The 19,893-nt window shown below is 31.3% G+C and overlaps 4 protein-coding genes across 4 annotated transcripts; 2 read left to right on the top strand and 2 right to left on the bottom strand.

Moving 5' to 3' along the window:
- Window positions 1-3,041: 3,041 nt before the first annotated feature.
- On the top strand, window positions 3,042-7,168 carry LOC108341083 (AT-hook motif nuclear-localized protein 10). The gene is made up of 6 exons (XM_017578702.2): window positions 3,042-3,168; window positions 3,732-4,263; window positions 4,789-4,838; window positions 5,767-5,898; window positions 6,201-6,362; window positions 6,528-7,168. The coding sequence occupies exons 2-6, from the start codon at window positions 3,768-3,770 to the stop codon at window positions 6,783-6,785; spliced, it is 1,098 nt and encodes a 365-aa protein (XP_017434191.1). The 5' UTR covers window positions 3,042-3,168; window positions 3,732-3,767; the 3' UTR covers window positions 6,786-7,168.
- A 525-nt stretch (window positions 7,169-7,693) lies between these two features.
- On the bottom strand, window positions 7,694-9,323 carry LOC108341312 (cysteine protease XCP2). Its single transcript, XM_017579014.2, has 4 exons — window positions 8,836-9,323; window positions 8,403-8,638; window positions 8,180-8,320; window positions 7,694-8,070 (listed from the first exon to the last, which is right to left on the bottom strand). Exons 1-4 carry the CDS (start codon window positions 9,290-9,292, stop codon window positions 7,855-7,857), a joined length of 1,050 nt encoding a protein of 349 aa, XP_017434503.2. The 5' UTR covers window positions 9,293-9,323; the 3' UTR covers window positions 7,694-7,854.
- Window positions 9,324-10,819: 1,496 nt separating this feature from the next.
- LOC128196290 (cysteine protease XCP2-like) lies at window positions 10,820-12,479 on the bottom strand (the record flags this gene model as incomplete). Its single annotated transcript, XM_052876550.1, has 4 exons — window positions 10,820-11,167; window positions 11,270-11,410; window positions 11,505-11,740; window positions 11,978-12,479. Coding segments are annotated over 4 exons (1,095 nt in total), but the record flags the coding sequence as incomplete, so codon positions are not given.
- A 4,474-nt stretch (window positions 12,480-16,953) lies between these two features.
- LOC108342645 (protein CUP-SHAPED COTYLEDON 3) lies at window positions 16,954-19,354 on the top strand. The gene is made up of 3 exons (XM_017580439.2): window positions 16,954-17,428; window positions 17,929-18,218; window positions 18,613-19,354. The coding sequence occupies exons 1-3, from the start codon at window positions 17,224-17,226 to the stop codon at window positions 19,213-19,215; spliced, it is 1,098 nt and encodes a 365-aa protein (XP_017435928.1). The 5' UTR covers window positions 16,954-17,223; the 3' UTR covers window positions 19,216-19,354.
- The last annotated feature ends 539 nt before the right edge of the window (window positions 19,355-19,893 follow it).

Raw genomic sequence — 19,893 nt, 5'->3', positions numbered from 1 at the left:
AAATAATTAATCTTATTTATAGAGTAAAATATTTAATGACATCTTTAATACAAAGTTCTCTAAAAAAATGTTATTAGCATTAATATAGTATATTATTACCTATAATTAACTACAATTCTTTATGTTAACATTACTATACTATATATTTCAATTAAAATTATATTACTATAATTCCATTTATATTACATTTAACTTAGTAAAAATATTATTTTGTAATGTATTACAACATGTAGATTAATTACTCTATATATAACATTTAAAAAAGATTAATCACATTAATTTTATTTTCAATATTAAAATATAAAATGCAGGCAGACTCCACATATACATTAATAGATATAAATTTTATTATTTATTATTGGAATTATAGACATTTTGTTACAGAAGTTATATACTATTTTATTGAATACATTATAATTTAATATTTATATTAATTTTAATTATATATTTAAAAGTAATATGTGTGTGTAAAACATAATGTGTAAATATTTCTTTATTATTATTTAATGATTTTTTATTTAATATTTTTTACATTAGTAATTACTCTTCAATGAGTTTTATAAACTAGTAAGAATATTAAAGTTAATTGTAGAAAATATTTCGTTCTTTTACATTTTACTATATTTCATATGACAATAAAATATATATAATTAAATATGTTTTTAATTCTTCAATTTTTATTAAAAATTATAATTAGTTTATTTTCAAAATTTTGAATTAATTTAGATTTTTATCTTTAAAAACTCGTGAATTCAATTTTTTTAATTAAATTTTGTTAAATTTATTTGATGTTGAGTTAACATTGAAATAAAAATATGTTAAATTGAATATCTAAATGTTATTATAAAACATGTTTGAAAAGTGAAATAAACCTTATAAAATTTAATTAAAATAATTAAATTTACACATTTTTTAAGTTGTCGAGTAAATTAAACTAAATTTTAAAAAATAATATTTATAATTTTTAATAAAAGTTAAAGAATAAAAACGTATTTAATATTTCTCCGAATTATGAATTTATGATTTTAAAATATAATAAGACAAAATATAAAATTAATTTTCTAAGAAAACAGTTAGAAAAATAATTATGTATTAATATAAATTGTTTTTACCTATCCCTTTAAATTGATTTTCATAATTATTCGTAAAGAACTTTAAATGTGGGCAGTTTTAATATTTAACTTATGCATATGTAATAATTATGTAATTTGTATCTTTCAAATAACTTTTAAATATTTATAAGTTACCACATTTTAAAATATGTCAGCATTAAAAATTTATAAATAACATTAAAATACAAAATTTATTAATATAACTGTTGAAGTAAATAGTTTTAGCATTTATTAATATCATAATATGCCATTATTATTTTATACTAAGATTTATTTCATAAGAATGTTATAATTTTAAAAAAATGTAATTATTTTTATAATTTTTGTTCATCTGAATTTAAAATAATAATCTTTTTCAATATCTCTAAGATGCTTTGGTTACAACCATTTGTTTTGACAGTTAAAAAGTTATCCTAAGAATATTGGTTTTACTAGTATTTCACATTCTGTGATTCTATGTAAAATTTTATATATGAATTGAAATATATATTAACATTAAAATTGTATTCTTCCCTTAATAAAACTTTAAGTTCACTTACATATGACTATAGAGATATATTATTTGAAAATTACTTAAATGATTTCAGTAATATAATTTATTAACTATTAAATCGGCATTATATTTCTTATGCAAATAAATATTAATATCATTGTTATTTTAAAATTATTTTATAAAATAATATATCAATACTTATGGACCATTAAATACTAAATTTATTTTATAAATAAAATTCTAATAAGTTATATATAGTATTATTTATACAATAATTTTTTAAATATATAAATGGATCTTTTTTCATTTTAATTTTTTAATTTTATATTTAAATATTTTTAAAATAAAATAATTATTTTATCAATTTTATCATTTATCGATTCTTTAAATTTTATCTGTTTTATTATGATTTGATCATATTTTAATTAAAAATTATTTATAAAATAAATAAATAAATGTGTAATAATATTATAAAATTATTTATATTTAATTTTATAGTTGTAATAATATTTTTTTATCATAAAATAGAAGTAAATACATGTGAAATATTATATATATATATATATATAAATATATAGTATAATAAATATTATATTTACTACTTTTTTTGGACTATAGTGTATTTACTACTTTCAAAACATTAATGATATGACACATAATTATTAATCACCCATCAATATTAATTTATTACACATTAAATAAAATAGTAATAATATCATTTATAAATGATATTATTAACACAGTAAAATTTTTAAAATTTTCTATGTACTATTGGCTTTTGCTATTAAAAAAATATTATGTATAAAAAATTTATATTAGGTATTATAATAATTTAATTATTTTCATTTTTAAATATATTTTTAATTTATTTATAACATACTATATTTTTCAGAAGTATTAACTTCCAGTCTTTCTGAACAGACTTTGCAAATTCCACTTATTGTCTTGATTTTGAAAGAAATACATAGAATTCATTATAGGTATTTAATATTTATTTAAGTATAGTTATTAAAGAAGAATTATAAAACTATAATAAATAATAACTTTGTGAATTTTATTAACATGTTTAGACAAACTCTTTTCCTAAGTGCTTCTAAGGAAAAAAGTTCTATCAAAATTAATTTATAAATTTTTTTATGTATTTCTAATTTAATTTATGTCAAAACTTAGTTTTTTTTTAAGAGCTTAAATATAAAGTTGAGAGTGAAAATAATAATAATAAAAAAAGAATGGACAGATGTCAGGAAGGGCACTGCATGAACAGGATAAGCTTATCAAAACTGAATCTCATTCTTTTTTGAAACCAAACCAAACCCAATTTTAGCACATTTGTTTTACCTCCTTTTTCAAAATACTAATTAATTAATGTTATATAGCACTAGGGGCATACCAGGAAAAACATGTTTTCAGACCTATATTTAAGAATAAACTAAAAAAATAAAATAGAAAAGAAATCAAATCTATTGCGAGAAGGGAGCGCCATCGCGTTTCTATCCTAAATCTCACCATTTTCCCTGCCATAATTCTCACTCTCAGCAATTTTATTTTCCATCAAACTCATTGGTAAGTTTCACATATTTTTTTATTTTTTCCTATGTCAGCAATATTCCTCTCCAATATTTTTCTGCTTTTATTTTTTAACCCGATTGTCCCTGCAAATTAAAAAACAATTCTTTCCATCCAAAATTCAATATTTAATATAAACCACAATCTTAACCAAAATTCTCCTCCTGTAAACTCTGCAATTTCATCCAATTTCTGAAGATTTTTTTACTGTTTTGCTGGATTGTAAAATTAGGGTTTGGATTTTGTGCCTTGTTTTCCCTCTTTCCTTTGGGGTTTTGGGAGGAAGGTAAAAAATTTGCAATCCACTGCAAAATTTAAAGAGGAAAGTAAAACAATGTGTGGATTTCATTTATGAGCAATACTTAGTTGATTTTGAAATTTGAATTTGAATTGTGTAGTTGTACTATGTAAGTAGAAAAAGGAAAGAGGGCGATTGTATTGTATTGAGGGTGTAGAGAGAGGGAGGATTTATGAAGTTACCACTTATGATAAGACATACCATAATAGGATCACCCTAGGGGTTATATTAACCTGAGTTCTCACAAATGTTCAAATTGCAGTTGTTGTTGTTCTTGAATCTGCACTGAGACCTAAACATGAGCATGTCGGGATCTGACATGGTAACCAGGGACCAATTCTCGGTTGGGATGCACAACCCTCAATCCCAACCTCAACAACAACAACCTCAACTTCATCAAAACATGCGTATGGACTATGCTGCTGCTGATGGGGCCGCGGTTTTCGGCGCCCCTACCATCAACATCAACAACATCAACGGGGGTGAATCCTCTCCAGTGAGTGTGCCTCCGGGCTTGGGCCTGGGCCATACCCATCCCCAGGGCATGGTGGATAACTCCACTGAGACACTCAAGAGAAAGAGGGGAAGGCCCAGGAAATACGGGCCTGATGGTGGCATGGCTTTGAGCTTGAACACTACCTCTCCTCCTGGTGGGGCCTCGGTACCTGTTGGCCATTCCGGTGGGGCATTTCCGACGGCTCCTCTCTCTGATTCTGCCTCTGCCGGTACCGGGAAGCGTAGGGGCAGACCTCGTGGTTCTGTTAACAAGAATAAGAAAAGCTCAAAGTTTTCTGGTAACTGCTTTTTCCTTTGTCTTCAATTTTCCTTTCACTTTTCTTCTTGTCTGTTGTTTTATAGGATAAGCTTTACTGTTTTTTTTTTCTTTAAAAACTGTGTATACCTTCCGACAGCAGCATTTTTTTATTTTTTTTGCTTAGTTTTATTTTTCTTCCTCCACCTTCGGGGTGTGTGTCTATGAAGGGGTATTTGCTATTATATTTTTTTATTATTTATTTATCTATATATAATCTGGGATCTATTATTCTATGATTTTCAAAATTACTCTTTTGCCCGTGTGTCATGTGCTGTTGAGGTTGTTCCCATTTATTCAGTGCATTTTATTTTTGTTTTCCCTGAATGTGCGATTTCTCATTTTCTGGTGTACAATGTTATATTGGATATATAATTGCTATTTTAGATTGCTACTTTCTAATTTATATTTACTATTATTTTGAAGAAATTTGCTTTGTTTTGCTCAAGAAATTATGGATTAAATTTCAGTACTTGGAATGGTATTCTCTGATTGAATCTTTGTACAGGGCCAGGAGGTTTCTTTACTCCGCATGTCATTACCGTGAAAGCTGGAGAGGTATCTGCTTAATCTTATAAAATACTAAGTAAATTATTTTGGTTGAGAATTACTGCTGTGGTCTTTTATTTTTCTAGATAATTTTATTTTTTTTGTTTGTGCATTCCTGTTCAATAATTTCTGTTCCATGCCTCTTATCAGTACATTTATAGTTTAATTAAAGCTTTAATCTGATGTTTGATGAATGTGGTTGGCGATAGGGGTATTGATTAATACGTTCCTTCTCTTGCGAACTTTATGAAATTGCCAAGTAGGAACTAACTTGATTAGCTATTTTTGTAACTTTGTATGGATCACATAATGGAAGATTTATATAGAAAGTGTTATTAATTGTAGAAGACACCAAGTGGCAAATTTGATCTTTCAAAAGAAGAAATAAATTACGTATATGATGCAGGTTGGTGAAGCACTGAAGTTAAATAAATTTTTAAGAATTTATCTTCTACGCAGTTAACTTACTATAATGAACTCGGATAAACTCTAAATTTAGAGTAAACTTATATAAATTCTTGGGTCAAGTTTGAAATCAAATATAATTTTGGTCCCACTATATTTTCATATTAAGAACATATATTTTCATATTAAGAACTTGTGTTGATGTGAATTTATATATGATTTAGACATCTGTGTAGTTTAATTTTATTTAGCACTGGTGTACTATTGTATTTTATTATTGTGATTTGTTCCTTTTATTTTTTATTTTGATGCCGACATATTGAATTATTTTTGTGTTAAGAGGGTTATGTTATGTGTATATGTCATTAATAATAAAATTTAGTATTATCTTTTACATTGGGTACAAAATTCCACAAATTTAAAATAAATTCTCGAATTCGAAAACTTGAATCTGATGTATAAATGTAATTCTGTTATGACTTTCTGCTGGAACTTAATATTGTGTTTCTTTAATGTATATTTTGATATTCAGGATTTGTCAGCAAGAATTATGTCAATTTCCCAGAGTGGTTCTAGAAATGTTTGCATCTTAAGTGCAAATGGATCCATATCTAATGTGACACTTCGACAGCCTGCATCGTCTGGTGGAACTGTGACTTATGAGGTTCGTCTTCAAGTCAAAATTATATATTTATAAATTATTATAAATTATTTTGTTGCTCTAAATGCGGAGATTCTTTTGATAAATTTAGTGTGTTTCCAGTTTCGACATCCTTATTAATTGTATATGTTTTTGTGTATATCTATCAATTATTTTGATGCTCTAAATGCAGAGATTCTTTTGACAAATTTAGTGTGTTTCCAGTTTCGACATTCTTATTAGTTGTATTTGAGCTAGTTGCATGCTCATAGTGGACAAGTAGATCTGTTCTTAGTCTTTTGTATATATTTGTTATTTGTTTTCAGGGGCGATTTGAGATCTTATCACTTGGTGGTTCTTTGTTTCTTACTGAAAATGGTTCTCATGGCGGAAGAACTGGAGGCCTGAGTGTGTCCTTGTCAGGGCCAGACGGCCGCGTTTTGGGGGGTGGAGTCGCAGGCCTTTTGGTGGCTGCCTCCCCTGTTCAGGTGCGTTTTCTTTATTTATTCATCTGTTTATGTTTTATTCATACATTGTTTAAAGAAGAAAAAATGTTAACAAGTTTATAAAAAGCTCATAATCCTTCATCTTTAAGTGCATGTTATGTGTTTGTCAGTTTGTTTGGCCTCTAAACGTGGTGTCTGCTTTTGTAGATTGTTTTGGCTAGTTTTGTTTCCGATGGCAAGCAATCCAAGTCTGCAAAGCGGATGAGGAATGTATCTGCAGCAGAAAAGGTTGCCACAGCTGGTGGCCAAAGCAGCTCACCATCAAGGGGCACTCTGAGTGAATCTTCAGGTGGGGTCGGGAGTGGGAGCCCACTAAACCAAAGCACAGGAGACTGCATCAACAATATCAACAATATCAACAGCACCACCCCAACGCCAGGCTTTTCAGGCATGCCCTGGAAGTAAACTTGACTCTTCACTCATCACTGTTTTCTGTAGTGTCACATCAGGTTCTACTCACTTGTCATGGTATTACTCATTGAAGACACCTGTTACATTAGCTTTGTGTAATGTTAGTTGGAGGATGAACATTTGAGGGATAATACATATGATCTTGTAGCTTAATTTGGTTAGATATTGCGACAGATACTAGTGTATGTGCTCTTGGGTGATTCACGAGATTCTGGCAGAATGTAGTTGTGTTCTAGGACCATCGTGTAGGATCATGATTAGATAGCGGAGACTTTCTCATCTGTTTTATTGGAATTTGTTGTCGGTCCATGTGTCCAAACTTTCTCCTGTTGCCCAGTTGTTTGGTGGTAATAATACTTAATCTAGTTAGTCTCTCACCCTATCTATCTATCTATCTCCGTAATTTTATGATCATTATTGTTAGGCTGTTATATTGTTTTTATACTATTTCCTATTCTGTTTACATCAGTCATGATCGACAAACATTTTCCTGCATAACATCATTAAAACTAAGGCCGTTAGTTTAACCTTTTAAAATGGGCAATTTCAAGTTGTGTAAAAGTATTTTTTTAGAGATTTTATAGAAAATATAAAAGAATTTTCGTTTGGAAAATTAAAAAATATATATATTTTATTTTGAAAGCATTGATTTTTTTTCACTATTCACAAAATTTGTTCGAAATCATCTGAAATATGATTTTTTTTTCAAGTATAAGATTTTGTAATGTAATAAATGTCAGAACAAAGGGGTCTTCATTGTTTAGATCGATATTGCATGGTGTAAACTTCATTTACACCTTTATAAAACTTCAGACATTTGTAGCAACTTTTCATCCAAAAAAGGAATAATGAAAAGCTATATTAATGGATGACATGGAAAAGGCTACATTCGCTCAAGGAAATAATGTAAAGATTAAATCATTTTATTATCACATAGAAATCGTTACACTGTTTGATTGTTTCTATGGACAAGCTGAAATAAGCAGACACTGAGAATGGATTAGTAGATGGAAACAAATTGAGACACGAGTGGAGTAAGCTATTAAGGAAATGTTCTTTTATCTTATTTCTTCTTGGTAGGATAAGAAGCCATCTTATAGATTCCGCAGATTCCTTCAGGTTTTCCGATGTTTCTCTTCATTCTTATGTACCCTTTTTCTCCCCACTTAGATCCCCATGAATTTTTCACGATGATATAATCCACTCCTTTTGAAGTTCCGTATCCAACAGCTGCCACTCCGTGATCTAAGTCACTTCCGCAATGTCCATCAAAAACACCCTGAATACAGCAATCAATTAAACTCAGTTTATTAAAACTAGTTTCTTCTATAAGAAAAAAGTAGCCATATTTGCCATCATAGTAACACTTGGTTTATAATTTAACGTACCCCACTGTAAAATTGGAAATCTCTGCTTGAAGCCTCTATGGCCACACTGAGGGGTTGGTTCGCAAGAGCCTTCAATAGGCTCTGTTCATTGTTTTGTGGGACGTCATGGTACCCGCTAATTGTGACAACTTCAGTTTCTTCCTGGTGATGGAACAGGTGAAAGACTTTTAGCTTATCTATCTGATAGCGATGTTACTTTAAACTTGAATTTTGTTTAGGTTACCTTTGTCATCTCGCAAGTACCCTCCTCCATAATGTAAGGATAGTCTTCCTCTTTATGGAGTCCACCGTTTTCTACTATAAAAGAGAATGCATAATCCATGAGCCCCCCATTGCAACCACTGTTGTAAGTTCTGTCACAGTCAATCAATTCTTGCTCAGACAAAGATGTCAAATTTCCCGTCACAAGTTGGTTTATTCCTTCAACCGCTGCAACAGTGGAAAATGCCCAGCAGCTACCTGCAACAATCAACATGGTAATTAACCATGTCATTAATGGCTAGATGATATCATATAGAGCTGTTAATCTCTATTTGACACGGAATCATGTTTCTTATATTATTGTGTCACAGATAAAAGCTAGAATCACAAACAATATAATAATTTCTTGAGTAGCTAGGACCATGAATCATAATTACGATTATGTATATACTTACCACATGAACCTTGGTTCTTGACTTGCGTTACAGCACCCTTCTTTCTCCAATCAACTGATTTTGGCAATTCAACATCCTTGTAAGTGAATTCTTCTTGGGATTCTCTCCTTCTAGAGTAGTCAACCTTAAGCCCTAGATATTTGTTCTTGAACTCTTGGTGGCTCAAATCAGCAAACTCGTTCAACCCAAGCCAGTAGTTGCTGATCACGTTGTTTCTCTCATCTATGTGCTTTAAGTTGTCTTTGAAAATGTCGAACCTCAGCAGCTTCTCCTCAATGCTCTCGTAAATCTTGCCGTACCTAGACATCCACGATTCAAAGAGTTCAATGAGCTTATCCATGGAGTTTAAGTCCTCCGATGAGTACCCCACAATGGAGAAATCGCGTCCAAAAGCCAAAGATGAGAACAGGCAGAAGGAACAGGCAAGGAGAAGTAACTTAGAGGAGGAGAAAGCCATGGCTATGGTTGTTGAATAATGTGAATAGGTAAGGGATGAAGAAGAATAGGAAAGAGAGCCTTATATATATATAGGTTTTGTGCTTTAGATTTTGGAATTGTTATGAGTAGTATGCTTCAAGCATGCATGTTCTTTTGACGTGGCTTTACATCAAAGCATAGTAATACTATATCACATGCCGTAATTTCGGTGCAGTAGGAGAACTTATTCGGATACTATATATTTTACTTATGTTTCGGACCAACTAGATTAATGCAAGACAAAGGCTTCAAACATTGATTGAACACATATGTAAATAATATATATATATATATGTATATATTTCTGGTGAAAGGTTAAAAAACGTGTTAGAAGGATTACTTGGTTGAGATTTCTCTTTGAAAGAACAACAACTGTATTTATTAATTTTCCATAAAGAAAAGTTGAAAGAAAACAATATCTGCACTCGGGTGATTCAAGAGATTTTGAGGCATGTAAGATCATGAGATGGTGGAAACGTTTTCATCGGGTTCTTGAAATTTGTAATCGATTCTTAAGTTGAAAGTTTTTCCTTAATATCCTAGTTGTTTCGGTGGTAATAATACCTAATCTATTTAGTCTTCACTCTACCTTCACAATCTTATGAAGATTAATATTAATTACATTAAATTAGTCGAGGTTTGTTGGTCGAAGTAGAGTAGCAGGAATTCTTCATTCTATTTCTTATTCTATTAAATTAATTAGATTGTTGATCACATTCTGCAAATTATGAAAACTAAAACTGATCTTTAAGCATTTCGACAACGTAATTTTAAAGTTGTGTAAAAAAGTTATTTACTTATTTATAAATATAATACACAGTTTTCTATAACAATTGCTTTTTAAAAAAAATAAATTAATCGTTATCTTCTAGAAGTTATTCGAAGTAATTGTTTAAAATAATTAGAAATATAGTTCTTTTTAATGTTTTGGTGTTTTCCAAATTTTAAACAAATAGTAAAAATATTAAAATTAATCCATGTATAACAAATGCTAAAACTATGGATTTTTTTTTTCACTCATACTTCTGTTATTGTAATTATTTATATTTTGAATATCAATTATCAGTGTCTTCTTAAACAAATATAATAAAAAGGCTATGTTTTTTTTAATTAAATAATTTGATAAATGTTAAAACAACGGCTTTTGTTTCTCATAATCATGTTATCGATACCATATTATCAGGGTAGATAGAGTAGAGTAATAGAGAAGTCTTTTAGGATTTGGTCTGATATCGTGTTAAAATTTTGGGTGCATAGCAAATTTCACAATACAGAATAATGTTATATTTTTTTCTTTTAATTATAGTGTATGAGACTATTTTTCTAAGACAACCCTAGACGAAAGGTGTGCTATGTTCTTGTCATGGTGATCATATATATATGTGTGTGCTCTCATTACACTACTTTAAATTAGAGTGGTAACTGTGGTCTGAGTTCTGCATCTTTCGGTTTTGGAAAGGAAACATAGAAGAATGAAGAAGGAAAAATCCCTGAAGATTTAAGGGAATAACGAGAAGAGTTAACGAAATTTTTATTATCAGTATGTGGGAAAAGTTACATTGTTTTCAAGGAAAAGCTGAAACAGGTAGAATGAAGGAAAGAAATTGAGACACAACAATGGGGTAAGCATAGATGAATCTTATTTCTTCTTAGTGGGATAAGAAGCCATCTTGTAGATTCCACAGATTCCCTCAGGTTTTCCAATGTTTCTCTTCATTCTAATGTATCCTTTTTCTCCCCACTTAGAACCCCATGAATTCTTCACAGTGATATAGTCCACACCTTTCGCAGTTCCGTATCCAACAGCTGCTACACCATGATCTAGGTCACTTCCGCAATGTCCATCGAAAACACCCTACGTTAATTTTAAACAAAAAAAAAAAAACATGTTTTAGTTGAAACCAGTTTCTCTGATAAAAATAACCACGTTTTTGTAGTAGTTTATAGTAAAACATACCCCGCTGTAAAATTGGAAATCTCTTCCTGAAGCGTCTATGGCCACACTGAGGGGTTGGTTTGCAAGAGCCTTCAATAGGCTCTGTTCATTGTTCTGTGGCACGTCATGGTACCCGCTAATAGTAACAACTTCAGTTTCTTCCTGTGGAACAACCGATCGAAAATATGTTAATGGGCAAGTTTAACATCCTATGACGGTGCTAGGTTAGGTTAGAGTTGATGTTTGCTTAGACTACCTTTGTCATCTCGCAGGTACCTTCCTCCATGATGTATGGGTAGTCTTCCTCTTTGTGGAGTCCACCATTTTCTACTATAAAGGAGAATGCGTAGTCCATGAGACCCCCATTGCAACCATTGTTGTAAGTTCTGTCACAGTCAATCAACTCTTGCTCAGACAATGATGTCAAATTTCCGGTCACAATCTGGTTTATTCCCTCAACTGCTACAACAGTGGAAAATGCCCAGCAGCTACCTGAAACAATAATCAACAATTAATTATGAACAAAGGACCATGATGTTTGTAATACTGAAAATACCTGGGTGGTGGTTCCATATTTGTCAAAACAAGTTCTGACGTACTATTTTAGGGTTTGAATTTGAATTTAACTCAATCAAGTTCTTATAACGTTTATACACAGTATTTTATCTAAGAAATGAAGTCTTTCTACAAAGATCATTGAACAATGTTTGGTATAACAGATATACTTACCACATGAACCTTGGTTCTTGACTTGTGTTACAGCACCCTTCTTTCTCCAATCCACTGACTTTGGCAATTCGACATCTTTGTAAGTGAACTCTTCTGGAGATTCACTCTTTCTAGAGTAGTCAACCTTAAGACCAAGATACTTGTTCTTAAACTCTTGGTGGCTCAAATCAGCAAACTCGGTCAACCCAAGCCAGTAGCTGCTGGTCACCTTGTTCCTCTCATCTATGTGCTTTAGGTTATCCTTGAAAATCTCAAACCTAAGCAGCTTCTCCTCAATGCTCTCGTAGATCTTGCCGTGTCTTGACATCCACGATTCAAAGAGTTCAATGAGCTTGTCCATGGACTTTAAGTCCTCAGATGAATAGCCCACAATGGAGAAATCCCGGCCAAAAGATAAGGAAGCAAGTAGGCAGAAGGAAGCAAGAAGAAGTAGCTTGGAGGAGAAAGCCATGGCTAGAGTTGTTGAAGTGTGAGTATGAGAGAAAAGGGATGAAGAAGAATGGGAAAACAGAGGAGTATATATACATATATATATATATATATATATATATAGGTTGTGTGATGATACTTTGAAGTAAAGTCTGTTGGGAGTGTTATTGCAGGGCACACTGAGTAGTAGTAGTAGTCTTCAAGTATATTTTTCTTGCTGCCTTTACATCAAAGCATAATACTAAGTCATATGCCTTTGATTATTAATATATAAATGTGGCACAAGATTGTGTATGGAAGAGTTCCTTTTACAGGAGCAGGAGAACCTTCACATGTAGAATGATTTTTTATACGCCAAGAATACTTTTATTTTCATGAAGATAGCTAAAGTGATTGCATATTATTTAGTTATAACTAATATTTATTATATGAAAAGTCGGTTTCAAGTATGGTAGTCTTGGATTTTGCTTTGAGCAGAAACTAGGTTATGATAAGCTTCTTTATTATGTAAAAATATACTTTTACCCACATAATTCTTTTATATTTATTTGATTTTTTTTTTATATTTTACTTTTTTTAAAAAAAATAATTACAAAAATTCACTCTTTATAATTTTTTTACTCTTATTAAATATAAATGTGTGATAATCTATTATTATTTTTATTTTTTAAGACTCATAACGGTTATGATGTTAAACTTGTTCGATACAATTTGATCATTCTACATAAAACGAAATTACAAAATTGATTTGAAGAGATCCTTAAGATGCTGGTTATTGTAATAAATTAATCCCTCGAGTGCTTATACTAAAAAAAATCGAACATGTGATTTGTGTAATTGAGAGTATAAATAGTCAAGTTAGATAACACTTTAAGTTTGACCTAAATTGCAAGTCTTTAGATATAAGTTTGACCTAAATTAAAGGTTTGATGGGTACAAATATTTGACTTAAATATAAGTCTATTACAAGTCTATTTTAACTTTAAAATTATAAAAATACTAATTAACACATTATCATATATATATATATATATATATATATATATATATATATATATATATATATATATATTATTGTTATTTATATGAACAGATTGACATATTATTCTAAAAAGATTTTCTAAAAAACACAACTTTTAATTTTCTTTTATTAAAATTTGGTTTATAAACCACCTTCCTTTTTTGTAGAAAACCCATGTGATAGTTTTTCTTTTTTAAAGGAAATTTTTTTAATTATATATAAATTTTAATCCAAAATTTTAAAATAATAAGTTTATATATATATATATATATATATTATAGAATATTTATTTTTATCTAATATAAAAATTTAAATAATTTATCATTCACGTTACACCAAACTTAACTAAATCATAGAAGTAACTTTTAGGAAATTCTTTCTTTGGAAAAAAAATGGCATATATTCTAAGAGTAAATAGTATACACTGACATTTAATGACATATTACATTATCACCGAATTTATCTTTATTATGTATGCCATTTTATTGATTTCTTATAACTGGATCCTGTGTGGGTGCCGCTACAGTTTCTATATTGGAATTTAATTCGAATATAAAGAAAAGAAAAAAGAAATAAGACGTTAAAACGAGTGTTATGTGAGGAAATTTTTGCTTGTTGTGGAATATTATGTGAAATGTATATAAAGGAAAGAGAGAAAAATTAAATTAAAATTATGAGAAGAGAATTTTTTATTTTTTAAATGTGGTCAATACCTAAGCTTGTGTTTTTGTCCGTCTGCAGTATTTGTCCTTGTTATTATTGCTCTTTTATTATGTATGGTTCCTGTCAATACGGCCCAAGCTATGATAACAGAGAGTACGTACAGCGTACGTACATGTAGTTCATACGCTAACTTGTTGCATATCCTAAGTCCTAACGGTTACCCATTATTGTATATAGCCGTACCAAATTATTTCCTTTTTTTTTCTATATAAATTTCTCACGTTCAAATTTTTATATCCATTTAAAACGTTCCAAAATAAATTCTCAACATTCCTTACTAATTCTTTTTTTCCCACACAATCTAAAGAAGTCTAAAAAAAATCTTGAAATCATAATGCAATTCTTAAGTTAAATGTTATTTAAATATCACATTTTGAAATGTTTTTGTCTTTCAGTATAAATTTGAGACGGATACGTTTATGCATGCATAGAAACAAACCATGCTAAGAAATTAAATGATTCAATAGGCATTTCATTCTTATATTTGTTTTTTTTTTCTTTTTATCTTTATATATTTTTATTTAATTTAATCTTTATTTTTTTTAAATTGTAAAAAAGACTTAAGCTAACTTATTTTCTTAAATTAACAATTTTAAAGTGTCACATATTTAAAAATTAAGTATAATACATGTCCAAATTTTAAATATTTTTTACTTTGAAAATATAATGTGTTAGATGACATATAGATTTTAATATATATATATATATATATATATATATATATATATATATATATATATATATATATATATATACTTATATTTTGACACTTGACACACCAATTTAACAGAAAAAATAACGTTGAGCTTGTTTTTTATATAAAATACAGACTCAATTATAATATAATAAAAGACAAATATAAGAACAAAAAACTAAATTATTAATTAAATATAAAAAAAATTATATCTCGGTATCCTTCTACACTTCTTTAGACAGTTCTTTAAGGATGAAATCAAGAGAGAGAGAAAAGTGTTGTGGTAATAGAAATATATCAAGAATAAAGGATCCTCTAAAATGGATGCGATGAAACCCTAGTAATAGATGATGGTAAGAAAAGTGGAAAAGGGTAAGGTTGAAAAGTTAGGAATGAAAAATAATGAAGGGGAATTGCAGTGTTTGGAAAGCACCATAAATATTAGTGTATGGCAGGTGAAGATAGTGAGCAGTGTGGAGTGAGGAAGAAGGTATTGCAATCTGGTATGCCATACCCACATCACAGAGAGGGTGGGGATGTGTGCATATGGCATTGCAAGATAGAAAATAATACAATATGATGAGAAAGAAAGAGAAGAAGCAAAAGAAGGTAAGATATTATGAAAATTCAGCACAGAGAAGGTCCAGGAGCTAAGAACATAGGCTTATGTAACCTACACATACTGTAGCCTATGGCGTATTGGATTCTCGTTCTGCTGTTATCTTTTACTTGGCCAACTCACTAAGATCTAACCTCTACGCACATGCACATGCATCTGCACCTGCACCTGCACCTGCTCTCAGCTCCTCCCTGCACCATTCAAAATGTTCATGCCATGCTTCTATTTCTTATTATTATTACTTAATTTCTATTATCTTTCACATACACGTGCGTTCTATGTTTTGTTTCAATTAATGACAATTTAGTATTGCACCTCTCTCTGCTCAGCTATACACCACACTGCTGCATTCTATTTTTACTGTTACAGTTTACTACTCACTAGCTACCTATAACTCTACCTACGTCATCAGGGAGTACCTATTTCCTATTTCCTATTTGGTGCCAACCACAATCATTTACTCTCTCACTAATCATATTTAATTCTTTCAGCTTCTGTCTTCATACTTTAATTTAACCAACTGCTCCTTCAATGTAATTTTATGCAAACCAGTTCAACCTTTTTCACTTCAAAACCTGCTTCTTCAAGAACTACAACACACAATTTCATTCTCTTCATCAACCACAATCGTTTAAATGATTCGTAAAAAACGTTACAGTTTCCAAAGTTGCCAGTTTCTTGGTGACAAGAGGAAAAAAAGATAACAAGTCGCGAAGACAATAATAGGTGATGTGATGTGATGTGATGAGATAATCGCTGTTGTGAGGCCATGTGGTTTTATCTTATCTTTTCTTTCTCAGTTCAAACTCTGACGCTGCAATTCAATCCCTTTTCTTTTCCACAAACCAAAGAAATTAATTAAACTGTGCACTGGCCTTGAACTTAATGCAGTCACCCTTAAACAATCAGCTTCGAAACCATGCACTTTATTTATGGTTTTGTTAACGTTAGCCGATGTTTTTTACTAGAAAAAATTGTCTGCATTACAGTTCTTTACGTGATGAAAACTTTCCCATGGAAAAAGTTGTTTAGAAACTTCAAAATCAACTTTCAAAGAATGATGTTATCAGAACCATTTTATGGAATTCGTGTTTAACTTACCTCCAACAAAAATTTCAAAAAAATTACCTCCAATAAATGGAGTTAAACAACCTTATCTTAATTGGACCACTGCAATCAAGAACGAGCATCCAACTTTAGCTCTATTTTATAACATTAACTATATATTTGATTTCATTTTCGATCGAGGAACTGTTTTTTTTTATTATTTCAATACTGAACGACAAATTTGACTATATAGTAATAATGACAATGAGTTTTAAAAACAAACCGTATACATTTATGTATTTTATTTTTTTACAATAATTCTTGATCATAATATCCAACTATTTTATGTTCTCATCACCTATTCCCGTTATTATAAAAGCAATTTCTCTTTGTAACAATTATCGTAACGATTATCTTAGTTTTGGTTCACTAAATACTATAGTTTGTAGCTATCCTCTCCAGTTTTTAACTGATTTACTCTATGGAAAATTTTGATTCTGTACTGTATGTCCACGTTTAGGTTCATACGTATACCTGTTCACCTGTTGGTTTCGATCTACTCCTCCCCTCGTTTTCAGTAACATTCATTATATATCTCACTCCAATCCCTTTTCCTCATCACTATTTCCTGTTCTTAAAGCTAGTTATCGCTTGAGTCTTTCACTTTTCTTTGCATAAAAAAGAAAAAGCTTGAGTGGATTTTTGAGGAGGACATGCTGGCAATGGAAGAGGTACTGTGTGAACTCAGTGATCATGAAAAGAGAAACGAGCAAGGTCTGCCACCGGGTTTCAGGTTTCACCCCACTGATGAAGAACTTATAACCTTTTACCTCGCTTCAAAAGTCTTCAATGGCTGCTTCACCACCGTCAAGTTTGCCGAGGTTGATCTCAATAGATGCGAGCCTTGGGAACTTCCAGGTATATATTCTTCTGTCCAAACCCTCACAACAAGGGTGTGCATGCTCAGTTTCATGATGACAGTAGATACTATTTTTAAGCCTGCTCAGAGACAGATTAAAAGAGTTTTAGTCATTAGGTATATATTTATGTGATATTATATATCCTATTATATCAGTTACAGTTAGTTCCTGCTGGATTCGGCCTCATATTTAGGTTAATTCGTGAAAACTAAGATTATATTGTGGGCTATCCACTAGCATGTCACCTCAAATTTCTAATGGCGTCATCAACTTCCCATCTTTGGATCTTGTTCTTGTTTTTCCTGTTCCTAATAATTTCTTTGTGCCGAACGATCGAGAGTGGACAGCTATATAACTCCAACAAAGTTTGAACAAAATTTAAGCAATTTCATATAATAGGTATATATTATTGTTGGATGATGTTATAGATGGATGTTTTCCATGGTGTGTGTGGTGTACATGTATTGAATATTGATGTGAGAAAAGTTATGGAAGCAGATGTGGCGAAGATGGGAGAGAGAGAGTGGTATCTGTTCAGCTTGAGGGACAGAAAATACCCCACTGGACTGAGAACAAACAGGGCCACAGGAGCTGGGTACTGGAAAGCCACTGGGAAGGACAAGGAAGTGTTCAGTGCATCAAGTGGAACCCTACTTGGGATGAAGAAGACCCTTGTTTTTTACAAAGGAAGGGCCCCTCGTGGAGAAAAGACCAAATGGGTCATGCATGAGTACCGTTTGGACGGTGACTTTTCCCTTCCTCACCCTCACCCTCATCACATCTCAAAGGTACCACTCCTCAATTATTATTCTATATTTTTCTTCATTTCATATTTAATGTTTCATCTTCTCTAATAACATCTCATTAATACATATTTAAAATTTCAATCTTGTTTCAACAATGGTGGTGAATGCCGAATCTATAGCACGTGCGCCGTGCGAATCAAGTTACCTCCCATTCCTACTCCCTCCTAAACTTTTTGTCTGCTTCTGGGTTGACCCACCTACGTCTACAGCATGCCACCATGTCTTTTCCTTTTCACCAACCAAACATCATCCTTTTCACCTCCCTCCATGATTTTTTTATTATTAACCTTTTCGGTGGTTCTTTTGATACGATCGATCCATTAGCTGTTTAATCAATGCATGTTGATCCTAGTTCCAATGTTTCTTATTTTCACAGGAGGAGTGGGTGATATGCAGGATATTTCATAAATCCGGGGAAAAGAGAACTCCATTGCTCCAAAACCAAGGACAAGGACATTCAGATGCTTCTTCTTCTCCAACAAAAAGTTCTTTACCTCCTTTACTTCCCAGCCCAGCTTCCTTTCCGTTGGAACTACAAGACCAAAATCACCTCTCTCATTCTCACCCTTATCTTTTCCCATTGCATGCATCACCGCAACTCACTAACACCAGAAACCATCCATCATTTTCTGACCTATTCTTCAAGCCCTCGCCCCTCTCACAGCAACAAAACTGCATCCTCAAGGAAAAAACAGCTCCAAAAGTAATCAAAACGGAGGAGGCTACAGCATTGTATCAGTACCATTTACTAGGTGACAGTGACAACCTGCGGTTAAACCAAAACCTAAGTGATTTCCCAAACCCTTTCGCTGATGTTGAGGTGGATGGTGCTGGGCTGATGGCATTCGCAGGAGGTCCAAATGGTGAAGTTAGGGACATGTCCCCTTCGACAGCCTTCAAAAGGGTGGTAGGGTTGCAGCAGCTCATAGATGCTGCTCATATCGGAATAGATTCTTGGCCCCTGGCCCAGCATGTTTAAAATGTGTCTGTAATATATATTTATTCACAAATATTTACTGCTCTATTATATATACAGACGCCTGAGATCCGCTGCTACCTTATGTATTTGCGTAACATATATTAATTAAATGACTGCTTGTATTGGATGCAAGCCTATGTCAAGCTAGATCTTCTACTAGATTTGTTGCATTCCGTGACTACAACCTCAGACACGGACAAGATGGATCTGTAACACATTCTCGGACCTCTGATCCACCATTCCTTGTACGTCATCCGTTTTTACATGGATTTACCGTTACATTAACTTTTATTATCATAGGTATGTTATTCAAATCATTGAGTATGCCCTTATAAATTCATTTTTATCAACATAAAAAGACCAACAAGTAAACAATTTCAAAGCTTAGATTTTTTTTTAATTATTAGTGCATAAATCTTGCCATTTTACAAATTAAATTAAGAAATTTCCAAGTTTTATCAGCTCATGCAAACTAATGCTATTTCTGAACATATCCTTGTTTTCAGACATGAAGAGTTAACTTTAACCTTCCATGCAAGTTTGCTAAACTAGTGAAACCTCGTTCTCCACACCGGGTGCCATTTTGAAGGAATCTTGCTTCGTGATGTTCAGGCTAACCATAAATCTAATGTGCGCATTAAAGGATATACTCAATCAACCTATGTGTTCGTTTATAGA

Source organism: Vigna angularis, chromosome 4, assembly GCF_016808095.1.
Source record: "Vigna angularis cultivar LongXiaoDou No.4 chromosome 4, ASM1680809v1, whole genome shotgun sequence".
Taxonomy (NCBI): domain Eukaryota; kingdom Viridiplantae; phylum Streptophyta; class Magnoliopsida; order Fabales; family Fabaceae; genus Vigna; species Vigna angularis.
The sequence above is the reverse complement of the archived record's forward strand: the minus strand, read 5'-3'. Positions and strand labels throughout refer to the sequence as shown.

Excerpts from the sequence above, each read along its gene's own strand:
- LOC108341083 (XM_017578702.2), top strand. The coding sequence starts at position 3,768 with ATGAGCATGTCGGGATCTGACATGGTAACCAGGGACCAATTCTCGGTT. Across the intron at positions 4,839-5,766 it reads TTACCGTGAAAGCTGGAGAG|GATTTGTCAGCAAGAATTAT; the intron begins GTATCTGCTTAA and ends TTTGATATTCAG. Across the intron at positions 6,363-6,527 it reads TGGCTGCCTCCCCTGTTCAG|ATTGTTTTGGCTAGTTTTGT; the intron begins GTGCGTTTTCTT and ends CTGCTTTTGTAG.
- LOC108342645 (XM_017580439.2), top strand. The coding sequence starts at position 17,224 with ATGCTGGCAATGGAAGAGGTACTGTGTGAACTCAGTGATCATGAAAAG. Across the intron at positions 17,429-17,928 it reads CGAGCCTTGGGAACTTCCAG|ATGTGGCGAAGATGGGAGAG; the intron begins GTATATATTCTT and ends TTATGGAAGCAG. Across the intron at positions 18,219-18,612 it reads ACCCTCATCACATCTCAAAG|GAGGAGTGGGTGATATGCAG; the intron begins GTACCACTCCTC and ends TTATTTTCACAG.
- LOC108341312 (XM_017579014.2), bottom strand. The coding sequence starts at position 9,292 with ATGGCTTTCTCCTCCTCTAAGTTACTTCTCCTTGCCTGTTCCTTCTGC. Across the intron at positions 8,639-8,835 it reads CAAGAACCAAGGTTCATGTG|GTAGCTGCTGGGCATTTTCC; the intron begins GTAAGTATATAC and ends TGATTGTTGCAG. Across the intron at positions 8,071-8,179 it reads ATTTCCAATTTTACAGTGGG|GGTGTTTTTGATGGACATTG; the intron begins GTACGTTAAATT and ends TGCTGTATTCAG.